Genomic DNA, 20363 nt, shown 5'->3' on the forward strand with positions numbered 1-20363 from the left:
CCCCCCCCTCCTCCAATTATAGATAGTGTCAATAATCTTCAAATAAGAAAGCTTCAGTGATCTATGTACTGTGCACCCATAGTCTAGCTGCAATCACACGAAAGCCCCATAAAATTGGAACAAGTGTGTCCTGTCTGCTCCCAAAGACCTGTGGCTAAGGCACTTTAAGGTATTCTATGCCTTCTGGGTTCTGGCTTGCAGGCCACTCGAATAAGGAGCATTTTAGAGAACTCAATGTGATTCTACTTATGGCTATGGTAAATACAGTTGCACTTAAAACTCTACCCTGAGGAAAAACATTCACCTGCTCAAAATGAGCTGACAGCACGTCATTAACTCGGGACTGAGAATGCACTGTGATAAGAAGGACCATATGAAGATGGGATGTGGCCACAAAAGACCCACTGGTGGAGGTGCCCTAAAATACTATGTCTCCAAGTAGTGTCGTATGCCTTACTGATGCCAAAGAGTGCACTGATACATTGATGGTTGTGTGGGAAATCCTTGTGAATAGCCCCTTCTGGAAGGGTCAAGTTGTTGACAGTGGATTGAAATCTCCTGAATCCACACTATGAGTGGCTAAGTAGTTGCCTGGTCTCCAGCATCCACATGAGACAATTGTTAATTATTTGGGCAGTTCATTAAGGCAATGCTCTGTTAGCTACTGGGCCATGTTCAATTCTTTGCTGGTTTGAGGATAGCTATCTGAATGGTCTCTCTCCATTAATCAGGAAAAGACCTGTCAGCCATATCAAATTAAGACATACAAGGTGTATTTCCTTAGATGCGGATTGCAAATGTTAAAGCATGCTGTTCTAGATTTGGTAATGACCAGGTGCAGTACCAGGAGCCTTAGACAATGCCAAATCCAGCTCCCATATGGAGAAGGGGCAGTTGTAAGACTAAAGAATTGTTGGATCTGAGGTCCAACTGGCCCCTATCTGTGGTCACACAGTAGCGGCAGATCCTGGCTGGCATTGACAGCAGTCGACCTAAAATTCTCTGTCATCATCTGAGTGATCCCTCCGGGCATTGTTTGGAGACACCCCTGTTTCAGCACAGCTGCTGTTGGTAAACGACTGTATTTACTGGAAGTCCTCCTGATGGCTTCTCACAATCCTGTAGAATAAGTGGTACAGTTGATAGAGTTCAGGAACTCTTGCCATGACCTTTTCTTCCTCTTCTGAATTACACATCAAGCCTTCTCTCTGGTGACTCGAAAGGCTGTGAGGTTGTCTGCTGTTGGGTATCATTTAAACCTTCATAATGCCACAAGCCTGACCCAGATTGCTGAGCAGCAATCAATGGTCCAACAAGGTTCATGTTGCCTCCTAAAATGACTTAAGGATGTTGGGTTGGATATGTCAACGGTAAGGTGGATCACTTTTGTGATTTGGTCCACCCATTCCTGGATGCTGCCCTGATTTTTAAACACAGCCAGCTGGCTGAACAGCGTCCAGTTAGCTCTGTTGACCATCAATTTCCAGGTCTTCTGTTCAAGTAATGCTCCATACAGCAGGTGGATTCAAAGTGAGTAGTAGTCACTGGAATGAAGGTCATCGGTTGCTTTCCACTGAGCAGACTCTGCAATGGCTGGAGAGCAGAAAGACAGATTGATGACTGAGGATAACCCAGCCAAGAAATTGGAGTCACTGTGTAGGAGAAATGGGCTGGGGAGTTGTTCTGTAAGGCCTGTGAGAGCTTCAGAGTCTTTTGCATCCAGCGAGGGTAAAGACCATGAGCAGATAGTGATTTGCTGACCCATATGAACTTAAATGGCTACGGCTTGTAGATCAGTAATCGAGGAGAAGAGAACAGAGGAGTGGTGTGCGTTATTGACAAACAGAGCAACCCCCCCCCCCCCCCCCCTCGGCTCTTTCCCGAGTCAGATCATCCTTTCAGCGGAGGGTATAGCGCCAAACACAGAGGAGTGTCAGTGGCCTTAAAATATGTTTCTTGTAGACACAAGCACAGAGAATATACCTGGGCTAGGAGTTTCAGTTCCTCAACATGAGTCCTGAACCCATCCATGTTCCACTATAGTGTGGAGCCATTTATCAAGGGGGTTGCACATCCAACCTGTCTCTCTGAAGAGGGGGAGGGGGGGACAGGTTGAAGTTTGGCTGGAAGGCTGTGGGCTCTAATAGTACAACTACAGCTTGACGCATGCACTGACAGACACGGGTTGTAATGCTGACCTACCTCCATTTGTGTAGTAGCATTGGCTGTTGAAATAGTCTTTTTAAGAACTGATGCAATGATTATGGGAGGCTTTATAGATCTTCTTGGCTTTACCATACCGGATGCATTTTGTTGTTTTAATGTCCTGTATCCTCCTTTCTTCTAGGCAGATGCTGCAGTCTCTGCTCCAGACTGCCGAGTCAGCGGATGAGGGTTGAGGTGATCGCTATAGCAAAAATCTACTAATACCAGTATTGCTGGCCCTTGTTTTGATCACAACCGAGGTAGAATCTTCCTACACATCAGTCAGGGGCCTGAAGATGGCACAGTAAAATGCTGAAACTGGTTGCCAAATAAAATAAGGTTGGAAACTAGACGGCTGAAAGGTGTTTAATGTGACATCCTTACGAAATTGAGGTGTGACAGTGTCCCCAGAGGTTGCCTGCTGACAATCATTCCACATCAACAGCCATACATCTCATTGGCGCACAGCACACCTTGAGATTGAGGGTGGTTTTTTTTTTTTTTTTTTTTTACACCATCCAGGCAGTTGGGCCTAAATCCCAGCTCCCTGTGGCATGTAACGTTCCACTGCCACACTGTACAGTGGTTGCTGAAGCATGCCCAGAGCTTACGATGACAGAGGAGTGGCATGCTTACCAGTCTGCGCCTCGTCAGAAACCTTGCAGTGAGCAAGCCTGTACACAGCAAACAAATGCTGAGCCACTGAGGGGCCCAAACAATACCCCCCTTGTGCAGGCAGAAATACCACTTTTGCTAGTATGATGCCACTGTCTCTTGATTAACTGTGTGATCAGTATCAGCCGTCAACTAGAACACCTTTGTTACCCCATATTGTTCGGAAAAGACTGGATCTAGCTGCTTATGAACCACCTCGTAACAGGCAGATCAGCTGACGAATGGTTGAAGATCTATGTAGAGAACTTCAACTCACCCCCTCCCCCCATTCTGTTATATGCAAAGAATCGCATCTCAGACTCCCTCCTGATATGATACCAGGCCAAAAATGTGGGTAATAATAATAATAATAATAATAATAATAATTGTGTGTAGATCAGTGGCTGTGTGCAAGTCTTTTAACTGCATAGCACTTAAGCAACTTGCGTGACCCCAATGTACCGCAGTTATCCAATTAGAGAAAGGGAAACTGAAGTTTAAATCGAACCTGAACCACATTTAATTCCTGGCAATGTCAGCAAGAGGTGAAGTGTAGATTAAAGGCAGACTGAAAAATTCTGTGGTCCGATTGGTATTTGTTCCCATGACCTTTCAGTTTCTAAGCAAGTACTTTACCACTAAACCACCAAGCCTGATAGGTAATACAAATGGACATTCACAGTAGCGCCAATGGAACTACTGATTTCACCACTTACTGGCAAATATTTGACTCCATATATCGTGATCATCCACATCATTACATCATTTATACTTATGACAGTAAGGTCATTGATCACATCAGTTGTACCTATGTTTATGCAGGAGGTTCTGAGCTACACCCTCAACCAGATATGCTCCCAGAATTGGCAGTCATATTTTGAGCTTTCCAATGTAGTGGAACTCTTCCAAATATGAACTTCCTTGTCTGTAGTGACTCCTTAGAGCAGTAGTAAGCAGCAGATCAGTGTTACCCATTGGAAAACTACAACTGACAGCAGCACACACTGATGTTTGGTCAGTCAGAGACACTGTATCTTGAGGTCTTGAGACTCAGAATGGCAAAATACCGCACCTACAATCAAACTCCAGTTGGTCAAGTGGGACTTCAAGAGTGGTGCACTATATACCCGGCCTCTCACAAAGCAGCAGATGTCTTATACTGTTAATGTATTGGTTAAACCAAACTTGCACATGAATATCTCTTGCAAAAAAAGAGGAACGCATCCCTCCACCCCTCCCATCGTCCCTGCACCGATGTGGACACTTTTGATGGTACTTCATACATTCAAAGAATGCAGAATCCTAACTGACCTATGACACAAACTGAATTTTAATGTACTTCACCTCAAATGCTAGTGGATGGAGCATTAGCTGTCAACACTGTTTTACATCTTTTATCATGGAGTAGGTACTACAATAAAATTTAAAGCCTTTACTCATCATGACGGCTTAGGCAGATAGTGTGGAGGTGGTACAATTCACCGGTAACGTAAGTCTGACAGGCCCTCAGCTTTGGTGCTGATCTGAACCAATTTGTAGTACTATCTTTTACTTCTTGAACCTCCACATTTAACTCCTTTCCCTTTCAACTTATTATACTGTTTGATGTGCATTCCTTTCAGTATTTTCTATATTGATGTCTGGGAGGATGGGTGGGGATGCAACATGGAGGAGAAATGAGGGGAGAGGAAGGGGGTTGGAGAAGCCTCTTACCATACATAATACATTGCACCAAGGAGTGTCCAGCGTCATGCTAGCACATAACAGCCCCTTACCTCCGCCTTTTCCTTTTAGTTCAAACTACCTTCACTACTGTTACTGGACGTATTGCTTTTCCCTTTAATCCAACTTTAAAAAGTTAGAGACAAAAAATATTGATCAAGACAAGAAGACTACTAAGATTAAGTGCATAGAGGGACTGATAACCTCATAGTTAAGTTCATTTGTATAGTAATGGTGGTGGTAATAATAATAATAATAATGATAATAATAATAGTAATAATTTATCAGTCTGTGTGGCCTTCCTCCATGCTTCGAGATCCAGTGGCTGTGTGTGTTCCTGTACATCAGCATGAGAAGTGGTGTTCCATGTGATTGCCAGTCACAGTCTAATCCTGTTCGAAAGTGCTGATGTGCATCTTGCGTGCCCTGCGCTTGACTCTCTCTCGGACAGCCAGTATGTGGTCTGCTAACATCCTTGTCACTTACATACTGAATTGTTCCGTTTGCCATCATAACATGAGCACCTTCTGAACAACACACAGGTATATCTAATTCTAATGCTATTGAGTGTATAAAGAACAAGATTGGTGGTTGGTAAGACTTTGGGCTGCATATTTAATTTGCATTGGAATTTACAGTATGTGGGGATGTGCAGCTCCAACCAAACGATGCCAAAAATGTGCTTTAAATTGTTTGGTTTGATGTTTGGTAATGCAAAAAGGCTAATAACAATTGAAATTTTCAGAGATGACATTATTTGGTTTGTAGACGAGAATAACAGAAAATAGTGATATGAACCATCGAACAAGTTGCTTTTAATTCAGATTTTAAAATTATAGTTTTCTGAAAAGGAAAAGAGACATTAGTATCTTTGTATTTTTTCTTTTTCAATGTAAATTAATAAATAATTAGTAGGTGTTAATTTCTCCACAAACAAAAAATATTTGACAACGTTATGTTCTGTTACTTTTTATCAATGATGTGGTTTTATATTTTGAGTAAATGATATGTTTCAATTCTGCATTCTGTAAGTGCTTGCTATTGGTTGTGAGTGTGCAGAAAGTGTTGTAGCATGGAAATCCTACTCTAATAAGCAGACTGAACCAATCTTAGTTGTTATATTTCTAATAGCATGTAGTGGCTTGGTGGCTTAGACCCTCCTGCAAACGTTGCAGCTACAAATTTAAAGTTAAATATATCACATCTTATTTTCTCAGAATAAGTTGCATTAAAATAATACATGAAATTCAGAACATATTATCCAGTCACCTGTTATTCAAATGCTAGTAAGCAGTAAAATGAAGAACAGAATAGAACCAAAGATTCCGACTAAAATATAGAAAAATATATGATAAATTGTCCACAACAAATCACATAACAAGAAAAGTAAGTTCTAGTTGGTACAGAGTGATCAGTGATACAACAAAAATAAATTATAGGTTGCGTGCCATAGGACTAAGTGACGGCAATTTGTGTCTTGAACATTGATTAGTAGACATGTTTATATGTCATTTTACATACGAGGGTGCAGCACTATTTGGAAAGGTATAAAGGAACAGCAAGCAGAAATGACAAAGGATACTTTACTGTGCCAGAATTGACTGCCGTATTTCCAAAAATAAAATAATAATTTTATTATATGTGCTTATGGCAACTTTGTTAATTATTTAATATATAAAAGAACGTTTCATGAGGAATGGAACTCTTATATCTAAACTGAATTCAATAAAGGGTATAACAGAAGTGATCACAATACAAACATTGCCATTATCATAACAGTAATATTTTATAAGCAAAGAATAGAACAAATTTTTAATAAAATTGGAGTACAGAAATCTACAACTAGAATTACTGAAGAGTAACGAACACTCAGTCGTGTGTTTGAGTCCCCTGCTGAGAGAATATTTTTGTTTGTTTGACAAGTTGTCAACATTAATGCCAAATCCCCCATATTTTTGAAAAGTTAACCACAAAGGGTGTAGATACATTATTTTTATTTTGTGACAAATATGCTGTTAAAATAAGATCTTTTCTGCAGCCAGCATCTACTATAGAGACATCACAGGGTAAAATAACAAGAGCTACAGAATGATTAATTATCACATGGATACTCATGAAGAGTAACCTGTAGATTCACAAGAATAAAATGGAGATAAAGAATTGCCACCAAGTTACATTGTAGATGTTCCCAGTTAGCTGAGGTTGAATTAAATTTGCTTTCCATATGCAGTTATTAAAGAAAGTATTTGCTCTGTGAACGCTGCAATTGCCAGCTATAACTAGCAATATACATTTAACAGTTAAAGGAACTGATAACGTTGCAGTTTAGTCCCTTTCATTCCAACCCAACCAACAAACTAGCAATCTACTTAAATATGTGTTCTCACTGTAAGCAAAATTTTTATTGTATTGTGTTAAAATTTATTTATTAATCATAATTTTGATATTTGTTGAAAAGTTGCTCATAGAAAGGCAATTTATGAAAAAATGTAATTACCTTATACAAAGCGTAGAATTAACCAGCAGGAAAAGTATTCCAATTGGAGCACAAAAAAGGCAAGTATGCTCCTGTTTGTTAAAAGACGTAGACTGAAAGGTGGTGTACCAGTCACCTCATTCTACCTTCCACAGCACCTTTAAAAATTTTTTGAACAATTTTGGCGTACAAACTCGTACAGGCTCCCCTAACTGAAACTCGCTCACACCCATTAGTCCACGACTGTAAGTCACCCATACCCACCCACTCCTGCTCCCACTGGCACTGACTCTTCACTCTTTTCCTAGTACTGTTCTGTGACTGTCAACTATGTTCCAGTGCCACTGTGTCGTTCTCTTTCTCTCACACTGCCATTGTCTCCTTCGCTCTTTCTATACCACAGCCATTATCTGCTAGCTTCCAGTAGTTATTACTTCTCCATCTCTTTCCCAGTGCTACTATTTACTTGTCTCTCAGCACGAAAAAAACTTGAATATGTTTGCAATCCAAAATTTTTGGGAGCATTTTTAAAAGTTCTGAAGAAGGTAGAATGAGGCAGCTGATATACCTCTTTCCAGTTAGTCTTTTAATAAACAGGAGCATATTCGCCTTTTTTGTGCTTCACTAGGAACATTTTTCTTCTGATTCTCTTCTTTTCCCTGCCACAACTGGCATGTCATTCATATGAAAAGAACTTTGTTTGTTAGTAAATTTTTGATAGTTTACGTATGTGAAATTGATATAACGCAAAACTATATAATTGTACACGTCAGACCAGATTTTATGTGCACAAAAATTTGGATGTGATTCAGTAGAACAGAAGCATAGGGTTGTCAGAACCCCTCTGATGATAACAGGGGTACTTTACGGTGTTTTTCTCCATGCTACATTGCTTTATGAACAATATTTTCACCCACACCAGGTTTTAGGTGCGTTTTTTACATGTACAAGTAGGGTAATTTTGAACCTCTGTATCTTGGAAATGGATAAAGACTTAAAGAACATTTTCAAGGTTGTTAAAGAGCTGGATCTTAGGCATATAGCATAAAAATTATTGCCATTTGCAGTGCATAGCTGTCTTGGCATCCGCAGCTCAGTTTTGGTAACCAAAAACCATGTTTTTGGGGTGTTTCTGAACAACACATAAAGATTTTTGGGAACGGGAAGATGGCATCTCTAAATAAATGCCTAGAGAATATATCGTTAATATTTGAGCAGTTCGGTGCTGTTATTTATTATTTAGACTCACGTCACTCCAGATTTTATGTTCACATTTTGTGTGTACAAATGGGGGATCTTTGAACTTCCGTATCTCAGAAATGGATAAAGGTATCAAGAAAAATTTTTAATTTGTTTGATATAGGGATCTTAGGAATACCCTAAAAATATCCACCATTTGCTGTGCATAACAACATTGGAACATGTGGCTCAGTTTTGGTATCCAAAACCATGCTTTTTTGGGTTTTCTCAGGAACTGACGCATGAACTAAAGGATGCCTCCATTAGTTCCATAAGGTGCACCATAGACCACATCTGATGCAAAAATAATCAACCGTTGTGCTCCATGTGTCTAATCTGGAGAAAGTATAATATTCAAACTTTGACCCTGTACTGTGGGATAGTTACGGCAAGACAATCCTGTTGTGCATACATATGGTCACTAGCCCAAGGGCTATCCAAAACCGTTGACCCTCCCTTTCTGTCACTAATAGAACTCAAGGTGTGAGCTCTGTGAAAATCCTGTTTTTATAAGTGGCATTTTGGATCATATAAGGTAGCACTTTGTGTCGCATACATAATGATAAAGAGTCATCATCATCTTTTAAAGTTTCCAGCACTTGGCTGGGTCTGCTTGCATCATAATCTCTTTCTTTCTTTCTTTGTTCCCCCAGCATGTTTCTCTCTTCAATCTAGTCCAGTCTTTTCCTCTCTTCTTCACATATTTGTTCAGTCCAGCAATTCACCTGCCTGTCAGTCTTCGTCTAGATCTCGTGCCATTTATTGTCCTCTCATGAGTCTGTCTCAGTATCGTGCCAACTCCCATTCATTTAACATAACATCTTAAACTGGTCTTTTTTGTGGTCTCTTGTATGAACTGCTCTTTCACTATTGCTCTCACAGTTGCATTGCTTACTCTATCTGTTTAGTAAGTCCAATCTTGCTTATTTTAAATTAATAATAAAAAATAAAAAAAGGTGGATCCAAATGTGTGGTATTCAATCCCTGGTCAGTCCTAGAATTTTTTGGTTATTCATCACTTCTTTCACCTTTGGCAGCAGTCGTTAATATGAAAAATGCTGAGCTGCTCTGGGTTCAGAATCCACATTGAACTGTAAGTCTACCATAACTGTCTGGGTAAATCAGTTCCAAGGTTACAGGAAGGCAAAAGTAATATCACCCTCAACAGGACCATGCATAGTAAAGTGTGGTGGCGTTCAAACCAGTCTTTGGGTTGATAACTACTCATTTACAGTAAAAGATCTGAGGTGCAGAAGGCATCAGTGTTCAGCCTACTCCTCCCACTGCCATTTTTATTGGTCAGACTGACTTTGTGGTGCTTTGTTGTACGCAGACTAGAACGTTTTAAAGTGGGTTAGAATCTGAAAACTTCTGTGGTGTTTCCACATGGGCATTCATGAATAGTCCTCATTCCAGGCAATCACAGTTAAAACCCAGTTAATGTGAGAATTGTCATCTTTGAATAAGATTCTTATGTGCAGGGCTTTGGAAGACTGTGGTTTCATCATCAGTCACATGTTAGTTGATGAAATATTTGTTCTGTGAAGGAACAGATTCGTTACCTCCAATACAATATTACAAGAGGTCAGAGAGAAAATTTGATTGGATTGCTTAAATTTCCTTGTGGTACGATAGCATCCTCGGAGAGACAAGAGTTTTTCACTATAAATCCAGAAAGTATGTTTTAATATATTTGAATGGCAATTTACTTCTGCACCAAGAAGTATATTATAAACTGCAGTAACATTTTTGTCTCTAACCTCCTGTAACATCATATTGTGAGCTTATGAATTTGTTTATTCACAGAACGAATATGTCGTTTCACCAACCTGCACCTGATGATGAAGCAACTGTCATGCGACATGCTGTGCTTGATAAATGAAATGTAATGTGATTGAGCTGCATTTTCTCGGGAAAAGTAACAGGTTAAAAACGAACATAGATTTGTGTGTTAGGAAGTCTTTTCTGAAGCTTTTTTTTGACGGGAACCCTTGTACAAAAGTGAAATATGGATGATAAGCAATTCGGAGAAGAAGAGAATAGAAGCCTGTGAAATTTGGTGCTGCAGAAAAGTGCTGAAGATTAGTTGGGTAGATCAAATAACTAAGGAGGAAGCACTGAATAGAATTGGGGAGAAAATAAATTTGTGGCATACCTTGTCAAAAAGAAGGAATCAGTTGATAGGGCATATTCTGCGATATCAAAGAATCATCAATTTAAATGTGGGGGGTGGGGGGGGGGGGGGGGGGGAATTGTAGAGGGAGGTTCAGATGGATGTAGGTTGCATTAGTTATTCAGAGATGAAGGGGCTTGCGCAGGACAGAGTAGCATAGAGAGCTGCATCAAATCAGTGTTCGGACTTAAGTCCACGACATCAAATGCAACTGAAGATGGATTTATGACAACAAAACTTCCTTTAATCAACAGTCATGATACAAAAACCTGCTGTAGATGCAGTTAATCAATCTTGATAGTTTGAGTCTTATACTATTATGTTCATTGTTAAAGTAGGGGGGAAATGACAAAATGTCATTTCCTTGCAGCTCGTCGTAGCTGTTGATATTCAAGATACCACTCACAGGAACAAAAAGAACAAATTTCCACTTAAAACGTCACCTGCACTCCAAGAAGCCCCTCAAGCTTGTACAGTTCTTTGTACACAGCTCTATTGGACAACTTCCTGTGATCTACGACAAACACAACATCGTTTCACTCAAATACTGTCAGGAATTCAATTCATTTGACCAGACACTATATTTACATTTCTCCATGGTCCACTATTGGTGCTCTTTTGCTGACTGTAATCGTGTAACTTTAGATGGTCTCTTGCATAAAACTCTACTTCTAAAATGCATTTGATACAATTCCCTGTGGATTGTTTATTCAGCAACGGTTTGAGAAGAATCAGCGGGAGCACCCTGAAGTAATTCCCCACCTTTTAGTGAAGTTGTTTGAAGCCATCAGTGTGGACAAGCATTTATAGTCTCAGTCCATCATGACTGTTTTTCAGCCACAATTCTTATGTGGGTTTCTTATAGACTGTAAACCTATAGAAAAGCACACTATATCTCAGTAACCCATCAGTTTTTACTTGCTAACCTTTGATAGCTGAAAAGTAATCCCCTCATTTGCAGTATTAACTACTACTTTCCTTAGACAAACATTTACATGCACTTCCCAAATTCAGTGAGACTCTAATCTTCCTTTCTTCCTTCCTTCCTCCATTTATACTACTCTCCTGTTTCATATTGTTCCATACCTTCTGCAGATGCAAGCAGTTACTTTTAACTTTAGAATGTCAGAAGACTAATTTTTAGTTTGTGAGCTTATGAAATAGCCTTTAACTTCCAAATAGTAAAGATATTTCTTCTTATTTGTTATATTTATGAACACATGTGTTTGCCATTATAATTTAATTGTTGAATAGTCTTCAGTTTTGTTTTGTACAGATGCAATTTCTTTTTTTTCTACAGCCAAAGAAAGCACCCACTCCAAAGCAGAAGATTGATCCCTCACCAGGGGAAATTGTCCGGTCTGGTGCAGCAGCATTCTTTGGTGCTATGAGCACTGATTGGTTCGGATAAACCACATAATTCACCTTTCTTGTAACCAAAGAGGAAGAAATGTTATGCCATTACAAGTTAATCAAATTGTTACAGAACTGCACAGGCTGTAATTCTTGTACAGGACTGTTAATATTATGGTGAAATAGCTTTAAACTTGTACACAACTGTTAATACTGTTTCCGTGTGCACTGTAGTGCATTGCAGTACCTGTTTTCTGAGTAATAAACATTTACATTGTTCTCAAGTGTGCTATTCATTTCTTTTTGCAGTATGTGAGAGCTTTTAATTGTGTTATGAAACTGAAGGCAGTAATTTGTGAACTTCTAGGTATATACATGAATAACAAATTACAAATTTTAAAGATGAATACGTGTATTTTTACGTTCAGAAATATAAGATTAAGAGAAGTAATTTTCAGTAGATAAACACTATATACTGAGTGAATTTCAGTAATTGTACCAAACCACAAGGGATGAGAAGATAAGAAATGGATAAGAAGTAATGTACATGTCTAGAATTCATAGTTTCTCCACATCAAAGACCAATCAAGCTGTATCACGAGCCAGTATGTACAGCAGATTGAACGTATATTGACCTCTGCATATCTCTTGTCAGCTAAACTGAATCTCTGTGGCATAGTAGCCGTGAAATATGAAGACCAATTCAGCCCAGATCAGAGACTGAACTTGTGGGTAGGGATTACTGGTGGTGTTGTGGCGTTGATCTCCTGGCTATTTTTTATTGATGGTCATATTAAAAGTTTGATGTGCTTTCATGGATTCTTTCTTGTTAAGTTCTACCAGTAGATTTTATTATGAGGCACACGTCAGTGTATCTCAGGGATGTGGAAGACAATTCTGTCCAGGATCCAGGTTAAATACTGTTAACTTTTATCATGAACTAAAATGTTGTTGATTTACTTCTCTGATATAAATTAATCACAAATAAAAAATGTCTTTCATTATCCATTTTTATAGTCTTGGTCCTAGAAAACTGAAATATACTTTGGTTATATTTTAAAATTACTTTTTTGTAGCTAAAATGATTTCAGTGCTTGATTTCTACAGTGACCAGAGATGCTATGCTGATGGTTAATCTTGGCTGATTGCTGAACAATGGACTTTCGCTGTGCTGCACTACGAAGCGATTTAAAAGTTATCTTTTCTCAATACAGTTTTAAAATGAATCATTCTACACTAATTAAATTGATTTTTCACCAAACTAGTCTTGAATTGCACTTTAAATAAAACTGAAACTCACTCTTAGTTAACTTTTCTTCATATTATGTCTTCATAACATAAGTAGGGTATTTGTTAGAAATTAAAGTTTGTTGATCCTTTTGATCTCATATATTTTCACTACTCAACTTAGATATCACTCACACGAGCTAACACTGACTCAGAATGAACACTCGATGAGGAAACAAGGTGATCAAAACAAAATGAACTAACAGAATGACCTGAACAAAGCGAGAGCGAGACACTTTTGTCTCTATTACTTATAGGTTAATACAAACAAACAAGTTGTAATCTAGAGTATTCTTACTCCTTTACACTTTTAGGACTGTATTATATTCCTTTTTTATACTTATATATTTCAATTAAAGTGATTAAAGTTTTTTTTTAATCAAAATTGCACTTGAGGCCATTCAGGCATGGCTACACAGTGCAGCAGTCTACTGTTGTAAGGTGGATAGTTTCATGCTGTATCATAAAGCAACATTTCACAGGCAGCAATATGAAGGAAACTGAGCTCCTGTTACACCACACTTTACCTTGCTCCAGTTCAGCCAGTAGTTTGTCTGTCAGTGTTTTGCACTTATCCACCGTGGTCTCCATGCCAGTCATGAGTCAGGTCTGCAGCTATGACTTCATCAAGCAGTGCCGTCAACAATGCAAAGCCACTAGTCTGTGAGCTTTCAGCTAACCTTGATAGTTCCAGGCTTTGAACTGATACCACGGAGGTGAGAGCTGTCATCGGCTGATATCACCTGGCACTGCAGCCAGCCTTCAAGAGCGATTGGTTTGAATCAGGGCATCTCCACTCCCCTGTCAGCTACCTTGGTCCACAGGCAGGGTTAGCCATTCCAGCCATAAGCTCAATGTGCTGTTGAGTGGACACCCATCTTGCATTGGCAAGGTTGCCATCATCACTAGCTGCGTTTTGCTATCTCAGCATTCTGCTGCCTCAATGGCCTCTCTCGCTGCTGTTAGCCACCGTCAGCATCTGAACCACAGCCATAGACGTACTGTGTGAGAACCACCACAGTTCTGGAAGATCCCATTCTGACATGCCATTCTGAGTCAGAAGTGGTCAGCCTGCAACTCTGGTTTCAGTCTAGCAGTTGACACAAACACAACACTAGGATATGTGGCATCAGCTGTGGGATCAGTGTGCCTGCTACTGTCATTGAGAATCTTGCATTTATTATTCCCAAGTTTATGCCTGTCCTCTTCCTGCTGTCCTATTGTTATGTATTGATTATGTTGGAAATGGATGGGCTGTGGTACCTGTAAAGGGTCCAGAGGAGGAATCAGTGAAGTGGGTGTATGTTCACATTGTAACCTACCAGTTCATGTACTGAGCTGCATGATCTAGTATGTTGGAGATGCCGACAAAGCGGCATTTACGCCAGGCAAGGTAGAGAGAGTGTGTTGCTGAGTCATCGAAAACTATAGGAATTGCAGAAGTTTAGACAATGTAAATAGTGAGTGAATGGAAGCGTAATTCATTGTAAATAGTGTTGGCGTGTGAGTTAGGTATTTAGGAGGCCTCAAGGGATCCACACTGGTAGGTACATGGTCTGATGTACACGGAGTGTATGAGTCATGTCCAGAGGTTTTCTCTTCTTTTCCGTTTATGCGCCACACTTCTATCAGTGTACCAGTAGTGCAACACAGCTATGATGAAAAATAGATTAGTGTTGTAACAATGTCTTGTGGTTCGGCTTTTTTGTGTTGTCACAAGCAATACTGACTCAAAACTGTGTAGTAGGGTACTGACCTAAGAGAGAGATGAAGGTGGGTCATGGCCATGACATATTTATACCACTCCTTGTCCCTCTCAAATTTAGTCAGCATGACAGCAGAAAATCAAATCCAGATAAATGTCAGAATTGGTGTAAGAAATAATGAAGGTCGTAATGGGAGAAAGTATCAGATTTCAGGGGAGTATGATGAGGGGAAAATGTTATTGAGAAAGAGAAGTAAGCTAAGGGTGCATGGACCAAAGCTCTTAGTGAGCCTGTGAGTTAGTGAATACATCAATGCTATAGCAAAGCATATGGGACTTGGTACACTAGTCGGGTCTGTCAGGGATGAAAGGTTAAATTTTAAGATGTAGCAATAATTCTCCAGGCACTATGATCAGAAATGTGACTTAGACGGCTTTATCAAGGATTCCTTTGAAAATAATGTTAAGTTCTTCTTGTTGAACTTTTTTGCATGTGTTGTGACATAGTGATAAGACATAATAGATTAACAGGATGATATTCAATTTGGGAATGGGATGCCAATGTTTGCTGAGTAAGAGTAATATGGTGATGAAGCTAGGTTAAGAAGGATAATTAGTGGGTGTATAAATCTTCAATTTTAGGTACCTCAAAAGGAAGAACTGAGGTATAATTATGGGTGCAGTGATGCATGCACATACTTTCAAAAGGCCGTGCATAAAGCAGGACTATGTTTTTTACAGAGGGCGCCTCAGACTTGAACACGATTGGCGATGAGTGTGGTCCTGTTGTCTGTGCAAATTTCTACTCTGGTTGGTTCTCCAGTTATTCTCATGATGGCTGATGGTGTTACGGAGGACATTTTACATTGGTTGGTCGAACAGCAAGAATTGTTCCCACACAGCTTTGCAGTGTCAATCACAGGTGCTGGAAATCCAGTTCAAGTGTGCCAATCATTTGCTTCTGTTTTGTCTAGTTGGCGTGCTCCTCAGTCTTGTTGACTGCTGTGTTCCTCACCGTGGGCCCCATAGCTTATGTGCCTCTATTTCTTACATACGATGAGTTGGTTGAGGAATGGGCTGCATATGAGAAACATCTCTGACAACACTTTAAAGCTTCTGGAATGACTTATGCTGTTTTATGTCATGCTGTGTTGCTTTCACAGTTATAGTCAAGAATGTATCAAGTCCTTTCCAGGATCCACCTTCTTCAATGTTTCCCCAAATGTGTGAACTTCTTTCAAAATGCTGCTGTAACTGCACCCATATTAGTGCATCCTTGGTGAATATTACCGCTGTAGGAAGTAACCACATTAATCCTATCGAGCATAAGCAACTGAGCTCCATGGGTTAAGTCGTCATCGTCATCATTTTATGTCCGGTGTTTAGCTCCAGACAGCGAGGTGCAAGAGCATCCCCTCCAGCGTGAAATCCATCCCTCTCTGAGGTTTTAGCTATTTCACAGTCATTCAAGGTGTTGTGAGTAACCAAATTGAGTCATGATGTGAGGTATCAGCAATCCAGTCCTCTCCTCCAAACAGAGCTTCAGACAGTCCGCAGGGGGAAGACATAGTCACAGTAGTCTGCACACGATCACAGCATTAAGGCGGCCAGCATCGCTCCCAGCAGCAGTTGCACCAACAAAGTAAACAGGCCAGTCAACAGCAATGTACGCATTCCACGCTCCTGCCCTCCCTGTATTGTTTCATTAACCATGAGCACCTAGACTGCCCAATATGCTGGGCTACCTGTCATATTTGCAACAAAAAAGGTCACATTGCTTCTGCATATAATGCAAAAAATTCAGCACAACAATCCTGATGTGGATATGGACGTAAACATTGTATCAGTTATTTCTGTTGTGCCAAATAAGCTTTTAATTGATGATATGGTTTTTTGTAAGGTTCTGCACATGCATGTGGATACAGGAGCTGTGGTATCCTTGCTAAACTCACAAAACTTATATGGACATGAGCTCCCATCTGCTTCTCCCTGTGTCATGAAAGTTAGTAAATTATATTAAACAGAGTAGTCATATTCTCAGTCAATTCTCTGCCCCAGTGAGCTACAAGTCAGTAATCCAGTCACCTACATTTATTGTTGTAGGTAACGCACATGCGGAAAATCTTTTTGTATTAGTTGCTTTTAAGTTGTTTGGTTTTACCATTTCAAATGAACTGTGTTTAGTGTCTGAACAAGTGCTGTCAATACAATTAGATGCATAATATTTCAAGTTTTCCTCTTTTTTTCTCTCCTGGATTGGGGCGTGCCAACAATTTTCAAGTGCACATTATCATGAAACCTCCGGCCCAGCCTTTTTTTGTTCTGGGCCTGTCCAGTTCCAGTGGCTCTCAGGGAACAAGTCAAAGATGAATTCGATCACCTCATGGAATCCAGCGTTGTTCGGCCCATTGCATCAAGTGAACTGTCTACCCCCTTAGAGTGAAGAAACCATCAGGCCATTTACGCCTCTGCAGCAATTTTGAAATTTCTGTGAACGCACTATCTATAGTGGATATATATACCCGATACCGCACCTGGATGAACTCTTTGCAAAACAGGTGGTCAATATTTCTCAAAAATTGAATTTTCAGAAGCCTATTTACAACTCCCTTTAGATACAGAGTCACAACGTATGTTAGTTGTCAATATCCCTTTTGGACTGTACTAATACCTGTGGTTGCCTTTTGGAGTTGCCAGCACTCCCTCTATTCTTCAATGTTTTTTGGAACAACTTACAGCATATGTGGCGGGTTGTGCAAACTATTTGGATGACATTGTAGTTTTCGATGCCTCCACTGAAGAACATTTACAAAATCTCTGTGCTGTTTTATTATTATTATTATTATTATTATTATTATTATTATTATTATTACTATTATTATTATTATTATTATTATTATTACTATTACTATTATTACTCTCTCCTCCAAGAAGCAGCGTTGAAATGTAATTTAGAGAAAGTCAGTTTTTTTGCCCTTCTATCATTTATCTTAGGTTTGAAATTTCTTGCGAGGATCTCAAACCCTGCATCAAAAAACTTTGTGCTATTGTGTCGCTTCCATGCAGTATGTCAGTCAAAGAACTTCAGGTTTTACCAGGCAAAGTCGCCTAGTGACAGTGACACAGCCGTTACATGAATTGTGGCACAAAGGGACTCAGTTTCATTGGTCACTGGCTTGTGAAACTGCATTTTCCACTCTCCAGACCATGCTGCAGTCTGTGCCCTGCTTAGTGCCATACCAACCACGTCTCCACTTGGTCCTTGCAACGGACGCTTCACAGTACGGGTTTGGGGTGGTAGTGGCTCATAGATGTCCCGATGGCTCAGAGTGGCCTATTCCTTATGGCTAAAAAATGCTGACTCCTGCTCAGTTGTTGGTCTGACTACTCTTCTGCAGCAACAGTTAATGCAGCTGCCACTACCAGTTTGTCATACCTCCATTCCATCAGTTTAACCCCCAACAAGAGGAATGGGATGTATATAAACACCAGATGAAGGCACATCTCAGCATCTATATGCATCACAAGAGGTTTCTTATCTGTTGTAGGCACCTGTACCTATAACTTTTGCCTGAAACTCAGTCCTGACTACCACCCTGAACAGTTGTCGATGGACTGTATCCTCTCACTGCTAGACAGTTATTTTGATTTGAACAAGTGTTAACAGCAGCTGCACGGTTCAGATTTTTTCGTCTCTGTAAACGTCTGATCAGTCGAGTCGTCAATGGGTCATGCAAATAAAAGGGTTGTTATGACAGTGTCCATTTAATTGTGACTGCGGCAAAAATTTCAGTGATCAAATGTTGCTTGATGTGATAGTGTAGAACTTATCAGATTCTAGAATATGTGCAGCTAACACGCCCCCCCCCCCCCCCCCCCTCTCCCTCCCATGAACCATAGACCTTGCCGTTGGTGGGGAGACTTGCGTGCCTCAGCGATATAGATAGCCGTACCGTAGGTGCAACCACAATGGAGGGGTATCTGTTGAGAGGCCAGACAAACGTATGGTTCCTGAAGAGGGGCAGCACCCTTTTCAGTAGTTGCAGGGGCAACAGTCTGGATGATTGACTGATCTGGCCTTGTAACACTAACCAAAATGGCCTTGCTGTGCTGGTACTGCGAACGGCTGAAAGCAAGGGGAAACTACAGCCGTAATTTTTCCCGAGGGCATGCAGCTTTACTGTATGGATAAATGATGATGGCGTCCTCTTGGGTAAAATATTCCGGAGGTAAAATAGTCCCCCATTCGGATCTCAGGGCAGGGACTACTCAGGAGGACGTCGTTATGAGGAGAAAGAAAACTGGCGTTCTACAGATCGGAGTGTGGAATGTCAGATCCCTTATTCGTTAGATTAGAAAATTTAAAAAGGGAAATGGGTAGGTTAAAGTTAGATATAGTGGGAATTAGTGAAGTTCGGTGGCAGGAGGAACAAGACTTTTGGTCAGGTGAATACAGGGTTATAAATACAAAATCAAATAGGGGTAATGCAGGAGTAGGTTTAATAATGAATAAAAAAATAGGAGTTCGGGTAAGCTACTACAAACAACATAGTGAACGCATTATTGTGGCCAAGATAGACACGAAGCCCACACCTACGACAGTAGTACAAGCCTATATGCCAACTAGCTCTGCAGATGAAGAAATTGAAGAAATGTATGATGAAATAAAAGAAATTATTCAGATAGTGAAGGGAGATGAAAATTTAATAGTCATGGGTGACTGGAATTCGATAGTAGGAAAAGGAAGAGAAGGAAACGTAGTAGGTGAATATGGATTGGGGGGAAGAAATGAAAGAGGAAGCTGCCTGGTAGAATTTTGCACAGAGCACAACTAACACTTGGTTCAAGAATCATAAAAGGACGTTGTATACATGGAAGAAGCCTGGAGGTACTGATTATATAATGGTAAGACAGAGATTTAGGAACCAGGTTTTAAATTGTAAGACATTTCCAGTGGCAGATGTGGACTCTGACCATAATCTATTGGTTATGAACTGTAGATTATAACTGAATAAACTGCAAAAAGGTGGGAATTTAAGGAGATGGGACCTGGATAAACTGACCAAACCAGAGGTTGTACAGAGTTTCAGGGAGAGCATAAGGGAACAATTGACAAGAATGGAGGAAAGAAATACAGTAGAAGAAGAATGGGTAGCTTTGAGGGATGAAGTAGTGAAGGCAGCAGAGGATCAAGTAGGTAAAAAGACGAGGGCTAGTAGAAATCCTTGGGTGACAGAAGAAATACTGAATTTAATTGATGAAAGGAAAAAATATAAAAATGCTGTAAATGAAGCAGGCAAAAAGGAATACGTACGCCTCAAAAATGAGATCAACAGGAAGTGCAAAATGGCTAATCAGGCATGGCTAGAGGACAAATGTAAGGATGTAGAGGCTTATCTCACTAGGGGTAAGATAGATACTGCCTACAGGAAAATTAAAGAGACCTTTGGAGAAAAGAGAACCACTTGTATGAATATCAAGGGCTCAGATGGAAACACAGTTCTAAACAAAGAAGGAAAGCAGAAAGGTGGAAGCAGTATATAGAGGGG

At 40.0% G+C, this 20363-nt stretch overlaps 1 protein-coding gene across 1 annotated transcript in view; it reads left to right on the top strand.

The window, feature by feature from the left end:
* The window catches only part of LOC124709047 (conserved oligomeric Golgi complex subunit 1), a 169493-nt gene extending 157387 nt beyond the window's left edge, over positions 1 to 12106 (top strand). Inside the window, exon 22 of the mRNA XM_047240693.1 lies at positions 11770 to 12106. Within this exon, the coding sequence (XP_047096649.1) occupies positions 11770 to 11880 (111 nt within the window). The 3' untranslated portion in view covers positions 11881 to 12106. The remainder of the gene's footprint in view (positions 1 to 11769) is intronic.
* Positions 12107 to 20363: the final 8257 nt, after the last annotated feature.

Source organism: Schistocerca piceifrons, chromosome 7, assembly GCF_021461385.2.
Source record: "Schistocerca piceifrons isolate TAMUIC-IGC-003096 chromosome 7, iqSchPice1.1, whole genome shotgun sequence".
In the NCBI taxonomy this organism is placed as follows: Eukaryota; Metazoa; Arthropoda; class Insecta; order Orthoptera; family Acrididae; genus Schistocerca; species Schistocerca piceifrons.